We start from the raw sequence: 23,871 nt of genomic DNA, 5'->3' as shown, positions 1-23,871 counted from the left end.
GATTTGCGATTATGAAGCGACATATAGCTTTGTAATAATTCCCCGATAAACAGTTCGTTATGTGCGGTCATTTGTTAAATGTTGAATTTGTTAATTTTATTAAATTTTTTTTATTATTACTCATTATGGTACAATAATTATCGATTCGTTTTATTAACTTTTGACTTAAACGCCATTTCCATCGGCAAGATTAATGTTATTTTTTTATTAACTGATAAAATTATACTGAAGATTCTTATTGCAATAATCGATCCGTGGGCGTTACAATCAACAATAAACGCTTATAAAACTGTAAATCGCATTCGCGGTCTGAACACGGCTGTAAATATCATCGACAAATCGCGGTGAAGCCCGATAGTCGTTACTTCTGTAGTAATATCAAGACAGTACACCATGAAGATGGGCGTGACCATATAAATCCGACACAACCCTTCTTCCCAACGAATGTCGTGAGACACGATTCCGCTCTCCGTACCTCGGTACTGCACGAATTCACGACGTTCGTACCAAACGCCGAACATCATGTCGTGATTTCTTTCTTTTTATCGTCATATCGTGCAATGAGCTTTGCAATATACTGCAGTGAACTTAGAAATATCAGACTATAGCAAAATATTAAGTTTATTTGTTTTAATTACACTTCTCTTTTACACGCACTTCTCCTTTTCTCAGTTTAACACCTGATTTAACACCTGATAAGGTGACCCAAAACTTAATAACATAGACCTCAAGAAGTATGATCAACTTTAATCATTTCGGTCACAAGTTTCATCGATCTCAGGGACCTTTACATCTGTGTTAAGATTTGCATTTATTCATCTTTCTTAAAGAATAGTGCAGGGGGAATTTAAAAATTTCAAAGAGATAAATTTTAATAAATATAAAACACCGCTATCTAACTTTTTTCATGTCACTTTTGGAATAAGAACGCACATATACTTACTTCATAATTCATAAAATTCGCCTGTGTAAAACATATTATCATATATGTTAAGCAAAACTTGTAACAGAATTCTCTGATAATCTAATTGTTGAATCTTACGCGGGCTATCCTATACATTATTTCCTATATACTCATTTCGAGCGCTGAGAATATTACTAACAAGGATAGATAATCCATCCAATATTTATCTGTCTCTTTGAAGGCTCATTCCACTGTATTATAGACCTTTCTGGTATTAGTCACATATACAGTTTGTAAAGTGAGAGCGTGTACAGCATAAATGGCAGTTGGCTTCAAATATCGTCCTAGTTTTTTTGTGAGCCGATAGATGAAATCTTTGTCGTGAATGCTTTGTCGCAAAAGATTCAGTTGGCGTCGAACTTGAGAAACACGTTAACCGCCATGAGTGCCGCATACGCATCGCGCTACGAGGCTGTGTTCCTTTGTCCCCCCCCCCCCAGAGGACCAAAAATATCATATGCAGCGGCTGCTAAATACATGGGAAAGTCAAAATCGTTCGTCGCTAAGTGGGTTCAGCAATATAAGATCAAAAATGTCGATGACTTGCCAGAACGTGGCTCGATAGGCAAAGTGACGCCGAATATGGAAAAAAAAATTGTGAATTTGTTTAAGCGGAACCCGACCTTAACATTGCGACAAGCAGCAGCAAAATTAAAACAGAAGGGTATAGAAGTATCACATACAACTATTCGAACCCATCTCCTTGCGCATAACCTCAAATATCGAAGCACAATAAAGAAACTACTGTTAGGCGAAAAACATGTAACGAAAAGACTCGCTTGGGCAAAGGAGAATTTAGACCGAGATTGGAGCAACGTGATCTTTACGGATGAAGCTTCTGTTTGGGGATATACTGCCATCCGACGTTCCTGGTCAAGCTTGACCAATAGATTAATACAACGGACTGTTAAACATCCTGCAAAAGTTCATCTTTGGGGCTGCTTTTCGAAACAGGGTTTTGGAGCATTACATCTGTTTACATATAATTTAAATGCTCCGAAAATGCTTAAAATTTATGAGAAGTGTTTGTTGCTGACTGCTGAACGATGCTTCAAAAAAACGAGGACTGGATCTTACAAGAAGACAACGACCCAAAACACCGGAGCAAGCTTTGCACCGAGTGGAAAGAGCAGTCTGGCATCGTCACACTTGATTGGCCATCGCAGTCGTCAGATGCAAATCCCATTGAAAATGTGTGGGCATATCTCAAGCACAAGCTTCGAGGAAAAAGAGTGTGCACTTTGAAGCAGCTGACACGACAAATTCGTCTCATTTGGAGGTCTTTACCGAACGAATACGCAGTCAACTTAGTGGAAAGTATGCCTCGGAGATGCCAGGAAATTATCAATGCCGGTGGTGACTGGACTCATTATTAATGGTATAGCATTTTTCTTCTCATAGAGTACAACAAATCCATGTACTTAAAAATCATTAAAAATAAATTTTTCTACACATTAACCCGTACACGCTCTTACTTTACAGACTGTACATCACTCGCACATGCGCGGATTCCAAGCTACACGAGCAACGCGAAAGCAAATTTGCATTTTTGCCGAGCGCGAAGACCGGGCGTTAATTTTATTACCGATATCGTACTAACGTCCCCCTTTCTCACTTTCAATCGTAAAAATTGAAGGCGGGCTTGCTATATGCCTGAGAGCGGGGATCCTCTCCTCGCTCGCAAATAAAACTCTTCGTAACGCAGCGGCGACTTGCTGTTCGATCGATTTTTCCTTTTACGACGGCCACTCGCTGACGGCAAGTGGCCAAAGTACGAACGTGAAAATTTAGAAATCCCTCGCGCAGTCGTCGACGTGAACGTAAACGAGCTGAAAGCCGCTGCGCTACCGTTTTTGCACCGAGCGATAGTGTTTGATCCTCTTAACAATTAAACGAGAAATCTACGGTTGAACATAATATGCGGACGCAGTCACTTTCCCTGCCATGAAAACGTGTAGGACCGTCGCGCCGCCTGCGATTTCTCTGTAACTAGTGTACAGAGTGCACACAAAGCGATTGTTATCTGGATAATTCGTAGTCGTGTTTTTAGAAGGCAGTATTTATTTAACGATATTGCTAAGAGTGCGTTACGGTGAATTTTGATGCTGCTAATTTTTTTTCTCCTGCTTTAGTCATCTGCTTACCACGAACACTATTGTAACTATATGTTACGATCCCGATGATAATCTGACGATAATTCAAGACGATGAGCATGCATTGTCTTGAAAAGTTGTGATACCAAAATCAATATAGAAAAAAAATAACGTATAAATTTTTCGTTATATTATTATATACATAATAATATAATACATAATATAATGTAATATATGATAATAATATTATGAAAATACAATAATAATATAATAACAATTGTTATTATACTATTACCGTATCTTCATAATATTATTATTATATTTTCATAACATTATTATTATATTATTGTTAAATTATTATATTCTAGAATAGTTGTATTTTCTGATATATTATTTCTGATATATTATTGTTCTAATCTCATTATTATAACTTTTCGAGAAATAGATCCACTTTTTAAATTTCAAAATGTTAATTTTTCAAAATCATATATGTCCACCATGATAACGAGATCCGCTCATTTTCATATATTTACCGCGACGAGAAACTTCGAATATCTCGAATAGAAAATTCACTCTTCAATTTTGACTCATTTGCTCTCTCACGGTCGGCAGCTGTTTCGAAATGACATCTGCTTTGCTTGGATGCACTCTAGATATTCTTACCTGCACAAGCGCTTCGGGCTGCAGATGCTTCAGGAATTCACCCTGCGACTGGTAAGTCCCAGGAATTTGTTGTTGTTGCTGTTGTTGCAGTTTCAGTTCACGTTGCATTGCCGCGATCGATTCCGGTGTGCAGGAAGCTCTAGCCTGGACCCAGGACGCCGCCAAGATGAAGCTGCCGAGGACTACGGACATCGTGATCAGAGTAATAGCGGCGATCCTCGCAATTTGAACCGCCGTGCTTTTTATCGGAGGCCTCATGTACGCCTGAAGAGGAAAATTAACACATAATAATTCGATTAACACATTCGACTAACATAGAAAAATTAACACATAATAATTCATCATTTCACTGGAAAGAAAGAACAGTATAAATTTAAGTTACGGAGATGAAACCACATGTAATAAATTAAATGAAATCAACATTGCAGGAGCTCTCACTTTTTTCCTCCTACATAGGTAAATGTCATAATTCTCATAATTCTCATGATATGAGACGATCGATGATGGACAAAAAAAGATACTCTCAGATTTTTGTATTACATTTTATGTACGAGAGTCGTTCAATAAGTCCTTAGAAAATCCAAGAGATGGCGCTCGTAGTATCGAAAATGGTTTGTTTTTAGTAAGCATCATTACTCACTAGACAGCTGTTAAAGTTTCAGTTATATCCATCACATGGTTTAATTTTTATTGTCGATTGAAGCAACAAACTTCTCTTTATTAGAAAAATGGAAAAAAGTGAGTTTCGAGTGGTGATTAAACACTTATATTTAAAAGGCTTAACACCGAAAGAGATTAAAGCTGAGTTAGATGAAGTTCATGGCACATCTGCTCCTGTGTTTGCAACTGTTTACAATTGGGTAAATGAGTTTAAACGTAGCCGTACACCCACGGTAATCGATTCTGTCCCTTGGAAATTTTCACAAACTGAGTAGTGACTACGTTTCTACACTACTCACAGTCCATGCACGATTAATAAAATAACTAAAACTTACGCTCGCTTATGGAGGATTGAGGCCTGATCTACAATACGTGTCGTAAGTTGTAAGCCATAAGAATTGGCGAATCACAGTCAATTACTATAAAAATAATCGGCTATAATTAGCCAGTTCTTACGGCTTATAGCTTATAACATCTATTATAGACCAGGCCTCAATCTTCCATAAGCGAGTGTAAGTTTTAGTTATTTTATTAATCGTGCATGGACTGTGAGTAGTGTAGAAACGTAGTCACTACTCAGTTTGTGAAAATTTCTAAGGGACAGAATCGATTACCGTGGGTGTATATCCACAAAAGATGAACATCGTTCGGGACGTCTAGTGGAAGTGACTACCCCCGAAATGATTGACAAAATCCACGATATGGTTTTAAGTGATCGACGAATCAAAGTGCGCGAAATAGTTGAGGCTACAGGCATATCGCAAGGTACAGTGTTTTCAATTTTGCACGAAAAATTGGGTGTGAAAAAAATCTCGGCAAGATGGGTGCCGTGTTTGCTCTCAGTGGAGAATAAACGCAATTGTGTGGTCGACTCTGAAGCTGTTTTGGCGTTTTTCCGTCGCAATCCTGACGAGTTTCTGCGTCGATACATAACTGTGGACGAAACATGGATACACCATTACACTCCAGAGACAAAGGAACAGTCAAAACAGTGGGTTTTTGAAGACGAACGGGCTCCGAAGAAGGCGAAGACGATGAAATCAGCCGGCAAGGTGATGGCCACGGTTTTTTGGGATGCACGCCGAATCATCCACACCGATTACTTGGAAAAAGGACAAACAATAACTGGAGAGTATTATGCGTCGTTATTGCACCGGTTGAGCGAAGAAATCAAGAAAAAACGTCCTCATTTGAAAAAGAAAAAGATCCTCTCCCATCAAGACAATGCACGGGTGCACATCTGCGCAGTTTCGATGGCCAAAATTATGGAATTAAAGTTCGAATTATTACAACATCCACCGTATTCACCGGATTTGGCCCCCAGTGACTTTTTTTATTTTCAAACTTGAAAAAATGGCTCGGCGGACAACGGTTTACGTCGAACGAGGAGGTCATCGCCCAAACAGATGCCTATTTTGAGGACCTTCCGAAATCTTATTTTTTGGACGGCTTAAAAAAGTTGGAAAAACGCTTGGAAAAGTGTATAGAGCTAAAAGGAGATTATGTTGAAAAATAAAAAAAAATCTACCCAAAATAATTTGTTTTTCTATCTTTTTCTAAGGACTTATTGAACGACCCTCGTAACATATTGTTTCAAGTAAATTCTACTAATTCTTTCGCGTATTTTTATTTCTATTTAATAAATTTTCTATATATTAAATACAAATATATGAACAACACAACCTTTATATATCAACAAGTAACGAAAAGTTCATTCATACATTAAGTTTTATACATATATTAAATTTTAAAGATTTAGATTGAGTTTTAAAGAAGGTTTAAAAAGATTTGATACTTTTTTGAATACAGTTCAGAATGCACAGTAGGTAATCCAATAAGAAAATCTGTTTCTGAAAAATTCTTAGAATTTAAGTTTTCTCATAGGACATCTATTATATATTCGAATAAAGTTTAAAAAACTGTTTCGAAATCCAATGTACAGATCGTTGTAAGAAAAATCAAGAATTTGCACGATGAAGAGGAAGAATCCATAATCCACTAGGTTCTACAGTTTTATCTTAACATACACAGCGTATTTTTGATATGAAATTCGTTTTACATCTGGCAAATATTAATTTATTGTAATCGTCAAGGAAAACCGCAAATTTTATTTTCACAATATCCAGTAAAAATTCCTCTGAGTCGACGGAGTGTATTTAGCACACTTGTGATTTTATATAATCCGTACCTCCCTCTTCCACACTCTGTTCTCTGTATTTCTTATCAGTGTAATTGTCATGGTAAAGCGCTATTTATTCGCACATATAAACGCACGTTCATGGATATACAGGGTGAGTCATGTCAAGTTACTCATCCCGATAACTTTTTAATTTCTGATTGTAGAAACAAATGTTTCAGACAAAATTTGTATGGTTTCAAGAAAGACATAAAACAACTATCAGTTTGCTTACAAGTGACGTCACTTTCGAGATATTCACTGATCATTGTTTTTCTTAAACAAAAATCACAATTTTTTATTATATCATCTTTTTCTATCAATTAATTTGAATAATTTTTGTCTGAAACATTTTTTTATTTGCCGAATATTTTCGTATCGTTTCGATATCGTAAGTTGAATATTGAAAACGTTATCAAGTTTTCTTTAAATATCTCAAAAAATATTAAGCAAATAAAAAAATATTAAAAGTCATTCAAATTAATTAGTAAAAAAAGATAATATAATAAAAAATTGGGATTACATTTAGAAAAGTAATAATTAATGAATATTTCCAAAGTGGCGCCATCTGTAAACGAACTGATACAGTTTTGTTTTATGTCCCCCTTGAAACCATACAATTTTTGTCTCATACATTTTTCTCTAAAATGCTTCGTTTTTGAAATCTATAAACGATGTTCGATGTATATAAACACTATATATATATATAAATGTAAACATACATATATGTATATATATACAGGGTCTGCCAAAAGTTCCGGAACGGCTAATTATTTCAAAAAATAATGATTGTTTAAAACAATGTTTGAAACGAAAGTTATAGGGTTTAAAAAAAGCTATCAAGTATTGATAATTGTTTGACCTTGGAATGACCAATTGATTGTACCAATATATTCTTGAAATCAAATAGAATAGAAAAGTCTAGTACCATTTTTTTATCCTGACAAACAGTTAGCGAGATATCGTAAGTTAAATATTGAAAAAATTACCAAGTTATTCTTAAATATCTCAAAAAATATTAGACAAATAAAAAAATATTTCAGACAAAAGTTGTTCAAATTAATTGGTGGAAAAAGACAATGTAATAAAAAATTCGAGTTTCCATTTAAAATTTTTATGTCGACCTTGATAATATTTCTCAAGGTCATTCCAAGGTTAAACAATTATTAATATCTGATAGCTTTTTTTAAGCCCTACAACTTTTGTTTCAAATATTGTTTTAAACAATAATTATTTTTTGAAATAATTAACCGTTCCGGAACTTTTAGCAGATCCTGTATATGTGCAATACATATGTGCTCTGTATTTTTTATAGAATGGTACTGGTACTCTCTTCCCAATATATACATACATATAATACATATACAATGATACGCAGGACTTCACGCTGGTTAACCAACCAAGTCGAGGCCTTTTGTCGTTCTACGTACGTTCTCGTACGTTCTCCTTTGGCGTTCACCTCGTCACTTTTAAAACTAGTTAATATTAAAAGCGAGAAGCCTATGACGCGAAGCGAATGATCAATAAGTACGTAAGAGCCCGATGACTTCCGTATTTCATTCGCAGTCTCTCTTCACGTTTTCTTTATTGTTACAAATTGCCGGTCTGCTGTGTGCATAATGAATAATTGTCGCCCCATAAGAATAATGTGAAACAATTGTTTTTTGCGATGTTCCGATCAAGTGAGTATCAGTGAGTAAACGAATCGCTCGAAACAATTTCGAGAATAAAATCATAATACTCGTACAAGCAGTAACGATATGTTATTCGAGTAACGTGTAGTTACGGCTGCGACGGCGACGGTGATCGTTATGTTGATACCAGAATGACAAAACTGTCGCAATCGCATGAGTTAACGCATGAGTTAAAAATAAACAAATTTACCGTATTGAGTGAGAAATGCCTTATATTCATATAACGCGAGCCGCATTGAACTCTTTTGAGAGCTTCGGAAATAAGCATGATAAAATACATATGACGCATACTAACTGTACCTTGACATTATTATAGCGCTGTTCGAACCTGTTCCGACGCCCGAAGTCTTTGTAGACCATAGACGCTTATCGTTATTTCTGCCGCGCGCAAGTCATCACCGGGTTTCCGGTATCGTCTAATTGCACTATCATGCATTCGAATAACAAGACATCTCGAGATGAACGAACGCTGTATATTGATCTCGTTAGAGGAAACGCATCTCTAAGTTAGACGCTCCAACAAATAGCCCCAAAAATATCTTTAGACAGATTGATCTTTTCGTTGAAAAGAAATTGTAGAACCTTTTAAAAATTTCGTATAAATGAGGCAAATAAAACAAGTTATTATTTCGACTTCAGATTTATTATTCGGGATGTTCGATGATTTTCGTGTTTCCTTCTCATCGTTATCATTAGTTATCGATACGTTAATACGTAAGATTTGTTTGTTAGCTAAAAAAGTTATTTAGTCCTCCGTCGAAGTCAGGTTATATTTCGGTATATTTTCGGATATACTCTTCAGAGAATATAAATTTCCCTCTGTTGTGAGAGATGAGACTTGCAACACAGACTGTACTTGTACATACAATTCGTAATGACCTCGATGTGGATGGACGACTCGGGTGAGAGGCTTCCAAGAGATAGTAGGCCATTCGAGGCTGGCTTTGTGCCGCTCTGCCGATCTGCCTGACAAAAGTAAACAGGCTCTGTTGCCAGGTGCTCAAGACGAGAAAATTATTATTTATCTCACGACACCACGAATTTCTCAGACTGCCCTCCGCTTTATAAGTCATTGACACTCACAACGGTCCATAGAGAACGTTCCGGAACAATGACTGATCACGAACTGATTGAAGAACCTCAAAGAGAAAACGACTGTCACCCAAAAAGTTTATTTTGCTCTAGCTATCGAAATTGCTAAGTAGTTTCCACATCAATGACAGATAGAAACTTTTCTTCTCAGTATCCATAATAGTCGATGAGAAATTAAAAGTTTAAATTAATAAGTTTAATATAAAGTTTAAATTGTATTAAACTTAATTTATACAAATTTAAACTTTATTGAATGTACCATAACATTTCAAACTTCATAAAATTGAACTCAAAAGTTTAAACTTTATTAAATTTTGTTATCTTCAACTAAAAATAAAAGATTAAACTTTTAATAAAAGTTTAATTGAGTTAAAGTTTGTAGTTTCAATATAATCTAGTTTTAAAATTTTGATTCACAATTATAATTTCAATTTGATAATTTCTGAAATCAACACGTAAAGGCCTGCAATAAGGTTTGCGTTAATGATCGTTATTTGAAACTTGTCTCACACAATACATTTAGACCTGAATTTAGAGAATTTAGACAAATCTCTTTCTCTTTCTCTCTCTCAGTTAAGTTATGTAATGCATATGACATTGTATGAAGTGTGTGCAAAAGTTCTGGTGGGTTTCTCAAAATTATAACCAATCAGGCTTCATGGCAACACTTACAAATATGTAGACATATAATATACCATTGGAAAAGTTATATTTTTTGCTAAGTTGTTATTATAAACAGGAATATTGGTTTGATTTGGATCAATTTAGTTGTCTGGAAGTAAAATTAAGAATTAATATTGACAAAATTCATCAGAACTGTTGCGCTTAATTAATACCTATAATAGCGACACTACTAAAAAAATAAGTTCCATCTAACAGAAAATTCAAAATTATATATTTCACTTGAGACTTGAGACAACGATTTAAGTAACGATTGGAAAAGAGATTTAACAAGGAAAAAGTCGAAGTTGTATCTTATACGCTTTCTTGAATTTTTAGGGCTTGAAATAATCCTTTAAAGAAAATTCGATATGTGTGATCGTCAACAAATATTTCTGAAACTATAAAATGTACAAAAAAATATTTTAAATCAAAGTTTCATAATATTAAACGAACGCTGTGACTATATATTTGTTTTTAAAAAATATATCCTTCTGCAATATTTAACTTTTGATGTGATTTTTGCAAACTTGAAATTCTAATAAAATCTAAAATTATAGAGAATTTTACATCAAATCAAAATCGCAGAAGTACGGAAAGAACTTCAATTTGTAATGTTGTTCAGGTCGGTACAAAATTTAAAACTAAAAACTTTCTACTGTTACTAATATCAGGATTAATAAAAAAATCGAGATTTGCTAATTCAATTGAGAATTGTTTCAAAATATCAATCTGATTGGTTACGAAATATGTATTAATTTTTTTTTCTATAATAAAAGTTTAGAAAAAACGATCTAATATCAATATTTTTTTAGATAATAACAATAATGTAATAATATTGTAATAATATTACATAATAATATATCGCTATATGTTATATTCACTACTTTAAACATTCTCTAAAATCTAATTACTTCAACTCAACTAAGAACGACACGTCAAACAGAAAGTATATTACAAGAAATTCATAATGAAGAATTATATGAAATGAGGAAAAAAAATCTCTGGACTTCTTCAGACGCTTATTACATTGTAGAGAAGGAAGAAATATTAGAATTCTAAAATGAAAAAGAAAATAAGGATTACATACATCAAATATCTTGGTTTTTACTTCGAAATTAGAAATAATTATAAAACACTATGATATGACGAAACAAGCAAAAATTATCTTAAAAGTTAATATTGTTCATGATGATCGTAACCAATGAGCACTTTCAATGTTCTATTCATCTAGTATTTCAATTCAAGAAAAACGCTACTGAAGCTGTCCAAATGATGTATCATATATTATGATATTATGATATATGATAATGCTACGTATAATGATAATGCTGGAAATCACGCAACATATAAAATTGGTATAAAAAATTTCGTGACAAAGATTTTGATCGAAAATCGATCAAGTCATCAACGAATTATTAAATTTGAATCAAACTACAAGCATTAATTAAATTAAAATACAGCGTAAAAGGATTTGCAGAATAGCTAAGAGTCAGCTAAAGAGCCGTTTCCGATCGTTTGCATCAAATGAAAGAGATTTGAAAAGAAGGAAAATGAATGTCGAAATGAGGAAAATAAATTGCTAAGTTGGTTCAAACAGAAAGACTTTTGCACCATATTATCATGGGTAATAAAAAATAGATCCTATATGATATATCCAATCGCAAAAAATCATGGGTAGATCTTGACCAATCGATGATATCCATTGCAAAACCCAATATTCACGCTAAGACAGTTTTGTTCTACCATTTGGTGGGACTGAAAAGATATGCTCTATTATGAGCTGCTGAAACCTGATAAAACAATCACGGCTACAAACCGCAACTCATCAATTTGAACGGTGCATTGGAGGAAAAGAGCCTGCTTACTGAAAGGGAAACCGCAAAATCATCCTACAACACACGGCCGCAACAGATTATTTTCACGTTTGATTTAGGAATTTCTCTCACATGCGGTATATTTACTAGACACGTGGCTCATTCCGACCACTTATTTCGAGCGATGCAATATCACTTGGTTGATATACATTTCAAAATAAAAGAATAAGTCCGAAAAAGTTTCGATGACTTTATCATTTCAAAGTCGGTGAGCTTTCATTACTTAGGAATTCGCAAGCTGCCAGAAAGACAACAGAAGATTATCAATAATAACGACGAATATTTTGAAGATTGACCTGTTTCCTGTTTATTTTAAAATAAAAATTAAATTTTGCCAAAAAATGCTAAGAACTTTCTATCACTACTAGTATAAATAGAATTCAGACTGATGCCTTTGTGTCTATGATATAATTGAAATAAGAGAAGTGAAATATTGAAGTAACAAACTGAAATGGCAGACCGAATTAGCAAACTGAATTGAAGCTTCACGGATCGATTTCTGTTTCATAGGAACATATGATCGAGAATATTATCTTATTGGCCAAAAGGAAATGGGACTCGGATAAATATTTGTCAATGGAAATGTGAGGAAAGTAATCGTTTGATTTGTAAAGTTACATCGTGTTTCAATAAAACAGCTATGGGTTAAAACAGAAAATTGTAAAAATCTACAACGTTATATAGACATGCATAAGTTGTGATGATTCTTGCAAGAAATTATAACACATATCATTAGAAGCGTATAGGTCCGTTCTGATAAATAAGATAATAATGGATTCTAAACTTTATAAATCCTTATGGCGCGATATATATTGTGCATTACAATTATTATCTCGGTCTTCAAAAATACAATTTTTAAAATCAAATTTATTATATACAATAAGATAGTAGTGGAACATTTTCTATAATTTTATAATATTTCTTATAAAAATTTTAAGATTTGCGAAAATAAGATTAAAAGTAGAAGATATATTGAAAAATACGATGCATTTTATAAAAAATTTTTAATATCATACAACTTTGATAAATTTAAAGCATTTTTTTCCTGCATCACGGTTTCAAAGATATTTGCTGACAATCATAAAAATATATAAGTATAATATATTGAATATTCTTCGAAGGATTATTTTAACTCCTAAATATTCCTAAAAGTACATAAGAAAAGATATATGTTTCGTAATTTTTGATGTTTTACAGCATATCCAAAGCTCATAAAAATCAATGAGTTATAACTGATGATTTCTTTATAAAAAGCTTATTAAGTATTATTGTTCGCCTTTTTTAATAATTAACTCTCAGTGCTCTCGACAATCAGAATACACGCTCGAAGGTGACAATTATTTCCAAGGACTGTAATTCCCACGCCATGTGGTCGACATGTGATCTGAGACGTCGATAACATTTTGCACTTTCTCTCTAATATATATGCCGATGCACGGCTTGGAGGCTGCACATTTAAAATTAACGAACGAAAGCAATGTTCCAAGTTATTATTAACCTCCTTATACCATTAAATGTTTGCAAAAGTTTTCTTTTGTTTCACGTTACATTTATTCAAACAACACATCAGTATAACGAAACTTATACATTACGGCCTATTTATTGATACTTAAATATTTCCATAATATTTTCATGTATTATTCAGCCATTATATACATTTTGATATTTTGATTTGATTTTGATCATTTGATTATATTTTAATGTCTGTCTTTCTTTAAGATAAAGTTAAACTTTTCTTCCAATCTCGATATCTTTTCTATTTATTCATAGAATATGTGCAATAATTTCTCAAGTAAAATTACCCTTATCATCTTTAAAAGAGAACTACATAGTATAAATGCAACAATTATGTAAGTGCAATAATTATGTAAAAAATACGGTGTCTCGTACGCGTCTTGCATTTTTCGATTAAAAAAAAATACAATTATGACGGTTACCATGAGCGTATATGTGAAGATGAACTTTTATCAGAAAATATAATTAAACTTGAATACGAAAAAAATATATTCCGCGCTCAGAATCTCGAATTTGTTCGACCAATGTCAGCGTTTGTTTTGATGTATGTAAGCGCGAACTACGTCGCGCTTGTCATATGTATATTCGCGTACGCGAACAAATAAATGCTAATAATGCGCGAGGATAAGCGAAAACTCGAAGGTGTCACAACGACGAATGGTCCGTCGCACGGAACGTTTTATTTTGCAAGTCAAATGGACGAAAGTGAGCGTAGTACGAAACTCTGCGCCGGTAACTAGAGAAGGCGTTTCAAATATATGGAAAGTGTCATGAGATGGTCTACGCATGACACGCAAGCAAACGTCGACAAAATAAGAATATCCTTAGTCTTATGGGATTTGGTGTATATAAAAAATTTCACTATTTAATACTTGCTATCGATAAATTTTGTATTAAATCGTCATAGGTGATAACTGCAAAAATGCAGTTTCATAAAAATATTCAATATATTTTCTGTACGTCTACGTATAGATATTGATAAATCATCGAGAAAATCGTAAGTCATAAAACTGATATTTATTTTGTTGTAAAAATCTAAATATTTACATCGGATAATTAAAGATAATCGGTATTATGTTTGGTCAATCACCTTCGGGAGCTCCTCCAAGCTCTTTTTGTAAGTCTTTTTATAAGTTTTTACAAGTTTTTATAAGTTAAGCTTAGGACTTGGAAAATCTTCACTAGTAGACGAAAAAACAATCTGTCAGTGCAATTGCACTTTCCACTGCCTGGGAAGAATAAGGACCAAATGATAAACTTAGTTACAGGAATAGAAAGATTCCTATGAAAGGTTTCTAATCCGATAATCACTTTCAGTTATCTCAACCAAATTTTAATATAATAATATGTTAATAAGGTCAAGTAAATAAAAAAGATCATACAACCTTACGTTCAAAAATATTTCGTTAAGAAGTTATAAACATTCAAGGATAAGTAAAATTGTTCTTTACCAGATTTAACACTTTTCAACTACTATTTATGGGGTTACATAAAACAGTTGATTCATGAGAATTTGGTAGAAACAGAAGACCAGTTTTTAAAGTATATTCAAAATGCATTTATTGTTATTTCTAATATAGTAGGAACGTTCGAAAGAGTTCGACAGCGTTATTAACCCAATAAAATTTTCGAATATTTATTGTAACTATTGTAACAATTAGTAAAATCCGTATACAGATCAAAACGTATGAACTGTTCTGAGTTAACTATTCCGTATAGCAAATTATAGAAAACAATTCTATTCTTAAATCTTTCTCTCTTAATAAATCTTTGAATGTTTATAACCTCTTAATAAAGCATTTTCGAACCTAAATTTATATAAATTGTTTTCACTTACTTGACCTTATTGATACATAGTATAAATTTAATTCCGACTTTTGTAAATATATATCATGCTGTTCACAAAATAAAAATTATTTTCTTACATGAATGAGAGTTTATCGATTGATTCAGTTATATCCCGTTTTTCTTTTACTGCATTCGCAAACGCGTGCAAATTTATGGCTTTGCGTATGTGAGGCAATAACTTCGTTGAGAAATTGTTGCGCATTTTGTTAAACTTTGTGCACCGCGTTGTAAATATTGTATAATCTAATATTGCGTCATGTTCGTACGAACTAATATGTGCGATTCAAAGATGTGAAATCATATGGCTGAAGCGTTTAAATATACTGTGCTATGAAAAAACAAGGGAAAAATCAATGACCTCGTCGCCCGACGGCGACGGTTGGGTCATTCCGATGAATAATATTATTTAATGAAAACGTAATCCAATCCGGCGACATGCATGACACAGCAATCATTGTTGCGACCACGCGGGCGGAAGTGGCTTTTCGGTTTGCGGAGAAGGGGTCGAACTCATACAAAAATAGAATGGAATAAAAAATCTTCTCGCAATATGTGTCCAACGACACGGGTGATGCTGAATCGAATTACCTGCGTTAATATATTATGTGCTGTCCGTGTGTGTGTTAATATATCGTGTAGAAATTTCTAAAAATTTTCCCAGGTACAGCATAGATTCTAATTAGAGAATGCCCAAACTTATCATAGAATTAGTTGTCCAACTATGATATCAATTAGTATTTTATTCTTATTTCATACACAGTTTCTGTGTTTAGAAGCGAAACAGAAATTTTCTATAAGAACTCGCCCTTTCTTTTTTCAGTCGATAACGTAAGTTTTTATGATAGAAAATTATTTGATTTTATACAAACTATTGTATTAGATAGAATAAAATAAAATGAAGATGCTAATATAAAATAAATATTAAAAAGAAATATTTAAAAAACTTTGAGTTTCTCATTTAGAATCGCGTAACACTTCTGATTTAAATCTGCTTATTTTTGGATCTGCAAATCTTTAAGTATGTTATTTTTATACGCATAAGCATGTAATTCGCTGAAGTACGTTTTGATGTTCCTTGACATTTTAAGTCAAGCCATTTAACACGCTTAGATGAGTAAATTATAATTTGATATTTTTAAACGTGTGTACGTGTATGTGTGTTAAAAATGACGTTATCTATACTAAGTTATCATATTTTAAATAACGTGATTAAAACGGCAAGAAAAATGCTATATTAAAGGAGCTGCAGTTCAAGCAACATACTTAGACACAACATATAAAACTCAGAAAATCGAACTAAAAATTCCAATTAAATCCCAGGAAGTATTCTACACAGGTAAACCGATATGCGCGTTGAAGTCTCTGGAGAGTTCAATGCGCGACGTGTGACTCGATCGAAGAATGAACGTTTCGTTCTCCCTTACTTACCGTTAAATAGCAAGCTAATTGTTGTGTGTGTTGATTCTCAGAAAACATCGCGAGAAATCTTTTTGTAGTGAAATTACGTTATTGGTACTCTATCAGTAACTAAAACCTAAAATGTCTTTTTCTTCCAGTCGATTGTGCTTTACGTTTATAAAATCCTACATTTGTTAACTTCTCCGCTGTGACGGAGAATCAAACATATGCCGGGGAAAAACTGAAAAAGGGTGGAACGGTATGGTCAACGATGTCAACTGCGACGTTCAAGGCCATCGCGAGTTTATAAACGTGGCGTGAATGGTACGTGTGTCATCGCAAAGACGGAACAAGTTTCGAAAGCTTCGTTTCGCTCACTTCCTCGGCTCATAGACTCGATCTTTCCTCTCTTTATATATTCAAACGGTGTTTCACGCGATAAATTAGTGCTTCTTGTTTTTTTATTGCTACGAATGTAGCGAATTCGAACGGAAACGGCGATCCTGCCTATCCGATGAAGAAGTTAATAAAAGACACGAAGGTTATTCAGCCTTGATCTCCTCGTAGATTATTTTGCCCCGTAATCTTAACGCAAAAATTAATATTTTACAACGTAAGATATTTCGGCTTTTGCACTATCCGTTTAGACGATAGCAGACAGAAGTCTATCGATGTTCCGTCGAAACAACCATCGTTGCTTTCGTATTGAAATAACCTCAGTATTCATAACTGCCACATCTCGACGTTCCAATAAAAAACAAAAAATAAAAAAAATTGACAGAAGATTGACGGAGGAGTGAAGAAATCAGTTTTACAAAAAATGTCTTATATTGAAAGATATTAAATTTTGATATTACGAGATTCCTTCCCATAATCGTAAAATATCGTGATATAGTATAGTGTTAAAATTAATAAGAATCAGGCTTTACTTCTCCATATTTAAATTGCATAACAGTCTCAACTCAAAGCTGCTAAAATTGGTTCTTCAAAAACTCGCAATATCCGTCCGACCCTAATGTGAATACTCACTCGCTTATTGATACACAGAAACATCGCGCACGTTCAAGACGGTACGATAGACAGGAAGTCGAATGTTCTCAGAAAGGATGTATATACCGCGTTTATATAGCAGTGTCCCTCTGGTTTTTCTTCTCTTTTTATTTCGACGACGTTTCTTCCCAAACTGTCTCGTTATCCAATTAAATGTTCATCTTTAATGGCGACAAGTCTCGTGATTTCCACGACGGAAGTGCATACATCTCGGGCTATCCTTTTCATCATAAATACGAATTAAGAAGTTTAATCTCCGTAATTAAATTCTCTGTGTTTTTCCAGTGTAACCGAACACCCACGAATTTCACGTGTCATCTTCCCCTCTCTCTCCCCCTTCTTCTCTACATTGTATAGCGTGTTATCTGCAATTTTCTGCATTTTGCTTGAGAAAAATGCACCTCTGAAGGTAAACAAGCCCGTGTGTGCGACGCAAGAAACTTTTCTTCGTTGCCAGTAAATAAAAATTGCTGCTACCAATGATCGCATTTATTCGATAGTTGCTAACTGCAATGTATGCTTAATTTTTTGGATTATCGTCCATTGGTTCCATTCCGTTATTAAATGTCAGCGAGTAATCTGGATTTGCTTCCTAAGAAATAATCGATAATAAGTAGACAATCGCGAGCGCGAGTAGAAAATCGCCGATCAAACGTGATTGCGAGTTTGCGCAATTATGTTGTAAAAGAACTTTCACAGAAGTGTACGGTTCATCTCTGCGCGCTTTTTATGAAGGTAATTTTGTAATTAAAGAATTTAATGTTTCTCTTTGAGCAAATCTAAGATCACTAAAGCGCATTAAACTGTGCCGTATCAGATAAACTTTCCAAGAGAAGGATAGCGACAAATAATTTCTCTATACATCGTTACCGTCGCAAACATCGTCGTGTTGCCGACGACAATAATGACGATTTCTAAAGTTACGAGCTGTTTACGGCGTTTTACGCTGTATTAAACTATATCTTCTATCTCGACAGATTCCATGGATCGTTAGCGCGTTTTCTAAGAAAATGGCATTACTGCATCCTGAATGTTCTTTCGCCGCTCAATCAATTTCTCGCACTTCTTCGAAGATCCTTTACTTCTCGAGTAATCCACCATTCAATCGTATTCTGCATACTTTATCTTTACAGATCTATATAAGACGCAATAAACCGTTCACAAGCTGCATCTTCTTGCAATGATACATCTTTAATCATATTATTCGATACTGATTCTATATTTATCAAATAAAAAATTATTTACTTGTCGGTTTCTCGCACGAATAAAAAGACTTCACAAAAAAGTAATAACATATACATATATACTATATATACCGGTAATATCAATCGATAAAACGCGGTACATTCTAATTGCAACTTATATATAATTCACGGTTGATTCGAATCACGAAATAACAATCACAAGATTATGCATATCATGTAATATTATCTTATGTGGCTGTGGTATTTCGTATTAATGACGCGAGGTTCACGCGTATTTGCGCTCGTGCGCGTTCACTTTCAAAAGAACAATATTCGCGATCAGGATAATAATGAATACCCCACCATAAATATTTACTTGAGATGTTAGGTTCGAGTATATTTGTACGTGTATGCTCGTTCCAGGCTCTTCACAAACGCGACACGATGCGTTTTAACACGGCGCCAATGTGACGAATTTACATACAAATTCCGACGGTGAAAAATGTGCACTCGTTTGCGAAATGGTTTATATTTTTTTCTCTCATGAATCAAATAATCGCATTTGCGAACTATTGTTTATAGGCTTGCGTGGTAATCGGTTATGATAGAAACCAGAGTAATAATAAACGATAAAGTGTTCCTTATTATTCTGTTAGATGCTTGCAAAAGTTCGTCGGATTTTTAAATATATTTATTTAATTAACGGTAAAAAACCATATATATTTATTTTAATCAAAATATTTGCTGTCACTGCCAGATAATTGTCCAATCCCTTTCTAAAAAAACAATGCATTTGCTGAGACAATGAAATTATCGATTCATTTTTGGATTTCTTCGGCATTAGCAAATCGTACCGGACAAATCGAATTGCATCGACTTGAATAAGTGAAAATCAGATGGGGCAATGGCTGCGTTCAGCAGGAAAAGCTGCTTTACAACTGTTGTAAACTTCGTAATTTTAATTGGCGATGCTCTTATATTTACTTAAATCTAAGAGCATGCACCAATCAGATTCACGAATTTTACAACAGTTGTAAAGCAGCTTTCTCCGCTGAACGTAGCAAATGTCTGGCAAATAAGTATTTGTTTCCACAGCAATTTTTTTCCAATTAACAATATTTAGTTAAATATAATAATGTTGGGTAGATGTACTTTATTCCTTCCATTTCTACCTATAATAAAAATGAGGTTGCATTATTACTTAAAATGCCATAGATAAATTTTAAGGTCGTGAATAAGCACTTTTTTTATTTATGAAGCTCTGTAAAAGAACAAAACTGTCAACTTGCAGTAACTTCTATTTATTTGCAATCCGACAAACTTTTGCAAGTATTTGATATTATCTGACAGATAAAGATAAAGATGTTTGTGTTATCCTTGAATATTCCGTTGCAGTTTTAACGTCAAATATCTCATATGTTATCGCTCTCGATATAACAGACTACCTTGTTAATATAATTTTCTATTGTTCATAATAATTTTCTATTGTTCAGAGACTAGACGAAAATTTTATTATAGGAACAGAAAGATTCCTATAGGAGGCTTCTACTCAGTCACTTGCTCTCCACTTATTACAACCGAGTTATAATATAACTGAACATTCAGATAAATATTTCTGATTGCAGTGACAAATATACCATTTTCCATCCGCAAGTTTTCGTCCTCATTCAATTATACAAACAGCGATTTTTCTCTTCGTGTGGCTCGCGATCATGATCATCCGATAAGCTTCTAACTTGATCGAAACAGAAGTGTTCACACTATTTCGCAGACGAATGTATACTTCCACGGATACTTCATTGTTGTTCACTACGACCTACTTTCGTTTTATACTAAACCGTCAACTCTATCTCGACTTTCTCAAGATCGTCCGTTCAAATGCTAAGAAGCTAATCGCACGAATTAACGTATATGAGAGCATATATACAGCGACAGTTAATCGAAAAACTAATCAATTGACATTAGCGTCAGTAGTGGCGAAGATGCTGTTACATAAGCACGAGACAGAGTTTATATGGATCATTCCGACCAAATAAAGAGCGCCTTGAGAAATTCACTAGTGACTTCCTTGTTGTGACTTTATTGAACGAAGTTCAATCATGATAGGACGTCAATTGACGAATTGCAATTGTAATTATTTCCACATCACCCGTTATTATACCGTCTTTCCATGCTAAATTAACCGCACGTGTTCGAAATTATCCGATGATTCGGTTACCGCGACACAATTTCACCAAGGCCGACGTCGTATTTCGCTTGTATTGTATGTGTGATCTTACACTTATATATACCAGCTATAAGGAAGTTATTTTCTCTTAATTACAGCGACACATATACGGAATTCCGATAGAGATAGAAGATGTCCCTTAAAGAGAAATTTCACCTGTCATCTATCATATTCAAGCGGAAGAATTACATTTCTGAATCGCGCGCGCAGATTTTCCGTGATTCATTTGTCGCAGGGAATCTTAAAAAAACAACAACGTGCAACCCGAAACGATAAAGTTTCCATCGTTCATGTCCATGTACATTTTCATGCTCACCTTTAAAGTGAATATTTCAATTATTGATAATGACCTAATTGATGATAATTATATTTTGCCATTCTTTTTTTAAATAAATCAGCTAATATGTGGACCCATATTTATTCAAAACATGTGTATTGTGTGTGTTTTCCCTTTAAATTTTATATATTACCGATTATAACAAGTTTCGGGTAAAATTAAAATCTGCAGCAAATGCTGGAACATCATAATTACGAGCGTATTAGTCATGACGATAGTTCGAATAATTCAAATAAATCTCATCGACTTCGTAGAGGATTTAACAGTTAATATCAAATGTCAAATTTATTGGATCTATGCAGCTACTCTTTAACTTCTTCAAATCTAAACTGTCAATAAAAAAAAAACCTAAATTATCATGTCACAAAATGATACTTTAGTTATTTCCGATAAAATGTTTCAAATAAATTAAAATCTTTCCATAAACTAGAAAAAAATGTAACACAACTAAATTCCAAATGTTCAAGATTTCCAATGAAATTAATTTTATGTACTTAACATACTATACACACACGCATACATTTAAAACGTATATATATATTTAATATTAAGATGTATATCATTAATTTATTTTAACAATAAAGTTATTTGATCATTGACGGGGATATTCATTTTATTTTTTTTTAAGGCGGTGCTGTTTTATGTGGAAACGTGTTGACTTTAATCGCACTACTTGTGTAGCTTCTTTGGCTCGTTAAGTAACTTTCTCTCAAATTCTGATTAGTCTAATTAATGATTAACTGACAGAATTGCCAGCAGCAATTTTTAACTATTTAATTTGTCACCTGAGACAATAATTTAAAAAAATTAATTATTCTATATATGTTAGCAGAATAAAGCAGTTGATACTTAACTAATTTGTCTAAATTTGACTAAATTTTGATACAAGTTATAGAAAAACATAAAAAAAATTAAAAAGAATACGAAAACTTTATACTTGTTTTAATAAAAAAAGACTTTCTCTTAATTTCCATGTTGGCAACTCTGGTAGCAGAATTAATCGTTGAATGGTTTAATCAGAATTTGATGAAAGTCATTGTGGATCTTTCTTTACATGATATGGACGAAGAATAAGTCATAAAATTCGTAAAGGGTATATATTCTATATATATCTTCCCTAATGTACATCTTTTAAAAATGACTTACCGGTGGCGGCTCGGTGGTGGAATAGACCTCACTGGGCGCATAGTGGCTGTGAGCCTGAGGTATCTTTTCCGAAACGACGGCGACCGTCGCCAGGGAGTCCGGCTGTTCCTTCTCCATCTTTTCTTCGTCTTCTACGTGTACGGTACTTCCAACCAGATCCACGTAGCACAAAAGTGACTGGTCGTGCTTGGAAACGTCGTTGTCTCGTTTCTTTCTCCCACCTTTCTCTCCTGATCCTGCTTCTCTTCCTGAGTCGGCTCCCAATGGACGATCTCAAAACCCTCTCGCTGCTCCGGTACACCCGGTGTCGATAGCTCGACGGGTCGGCGCGTAATGAGCGTCAAAGAAGCGCTGGCACCGCTAGCTTAGAGATGCCCCCACCTAAGCCCGGCGTATACCTTCCTTGGTTGCTTACCACCTTCTGGTACCAAGGTGTACCTCCTCCGATGACAACGATGATGATAACGATGACGATGATGACGATGGTGACGGTGTTCTCGCTGCCGTTGACTTTCTAAACATCACGCGTGAACGTGAGCGGGGGCACGTGTGAGTGAATGTGAGAGGTTCGTTTCTGTGTACCTGGGTGTTCCCACGCGTACGCGCGTGGACTCACCGACATACCGTCGCACACCAGCGCGCACATGTATCGCGGCTGAGCGCTCGGCTGCATGTGGGCAGCCCGTGATCGACAGTAATTTTTTCGCCATTTTTTTCCTTTTCTTCTGCCCCACTCTCTCTCGGAGTTCAGGAAAATCGCGAACAAACGGCTCATCGAGTGGCAGAAAAAGGCGCCACAGAGAGCTTTCGCGATTTCGGAATGTCACGTTTTTGTTGTCATTATGTGTAGAAACGATAACGTGTAAATAAATATGTAAAGACTAAGATCGGATACTTATGGCACAAACATCTTCTTCAGATATAGTCTTTGCAGCCTCACAGTTAAAACAGTTAAAAACGTTACATACTTTTGTTAGAATTTTGTGTATGTGGAAAGTTTTGTATTAAATTTGTTACACAGTCGTGTGTTAATTTAACCCATTAATGCCCAAAAGTCCTAATATATTAGCTTTACTTTACAACTGCATTTTATATAGAGAAATATATTATATAAGGTTGGAATAGCATTTCCTTATGTTTTTGGAGTCATTCTATAAGATTCCGGCATCAGAATTCGTTTAGATTCACAGTAAAATCAAATATGGCGGAATTTTTGGAAAACAGTCGTGAAAAATCGACAATTTTATTTTTTATTAGCTTGATTTCGTATCAAAAACGTTACTTTGA

At 34.2% G+C, this 23,871-nt stretch overlaps 1 protein-coding gene across 1 annotated transcript in view; it reads right to left on the bottom strand.

The window, feature by feature from the left end:
• Window positions 1-22,943, bottom strand: part of LOC105183961 (putative uncharacterized protein DDB_G0271606) — a 51,640-nt gene extending 28,697 nt beyond the window's left edge. Inside the window, exons 1-2 of the mRNA XM_011142474.3 lie at window positions 22,585-22,943; window positions 3,721-3,984 (exon numbers count right to left, since the gene is read on the bottom strand). Coding sequence (XP_011140776.1) covers window positions 3,721-3,984; window positions 22,585-22,701 — 381 coding nt within the window. The 5' untranslated portion in view covers window positions 22,702-22,943. The remainder of the gene's footprint in view (window positions 1-3,720; window positions 3,985-22,584) is intronic.
• Window positions 22,944-23,871: the final 928 nt, after the last annotated feature.

This window comes from Harpegnathos saltator, unplaced genomic scaffold (assembly GCF_003227715.2).
Source record: "Harpegnathos saltator strain DR-91 unplaced genomic scaffold, Hsal_v8.6 scaffold74, whole genome shotgun sequence".
In the NCBI taxonomy this organism is placed as follows: Eukaryota; Metazoa; Arthropoda; class Insecta; order Hymenoptera; family Formicidae; genus Harpegnathos; species Harpegnathos saltator.
This window is presented reverse-complemented; position numbering and strand designations above follow the sequence as displayed.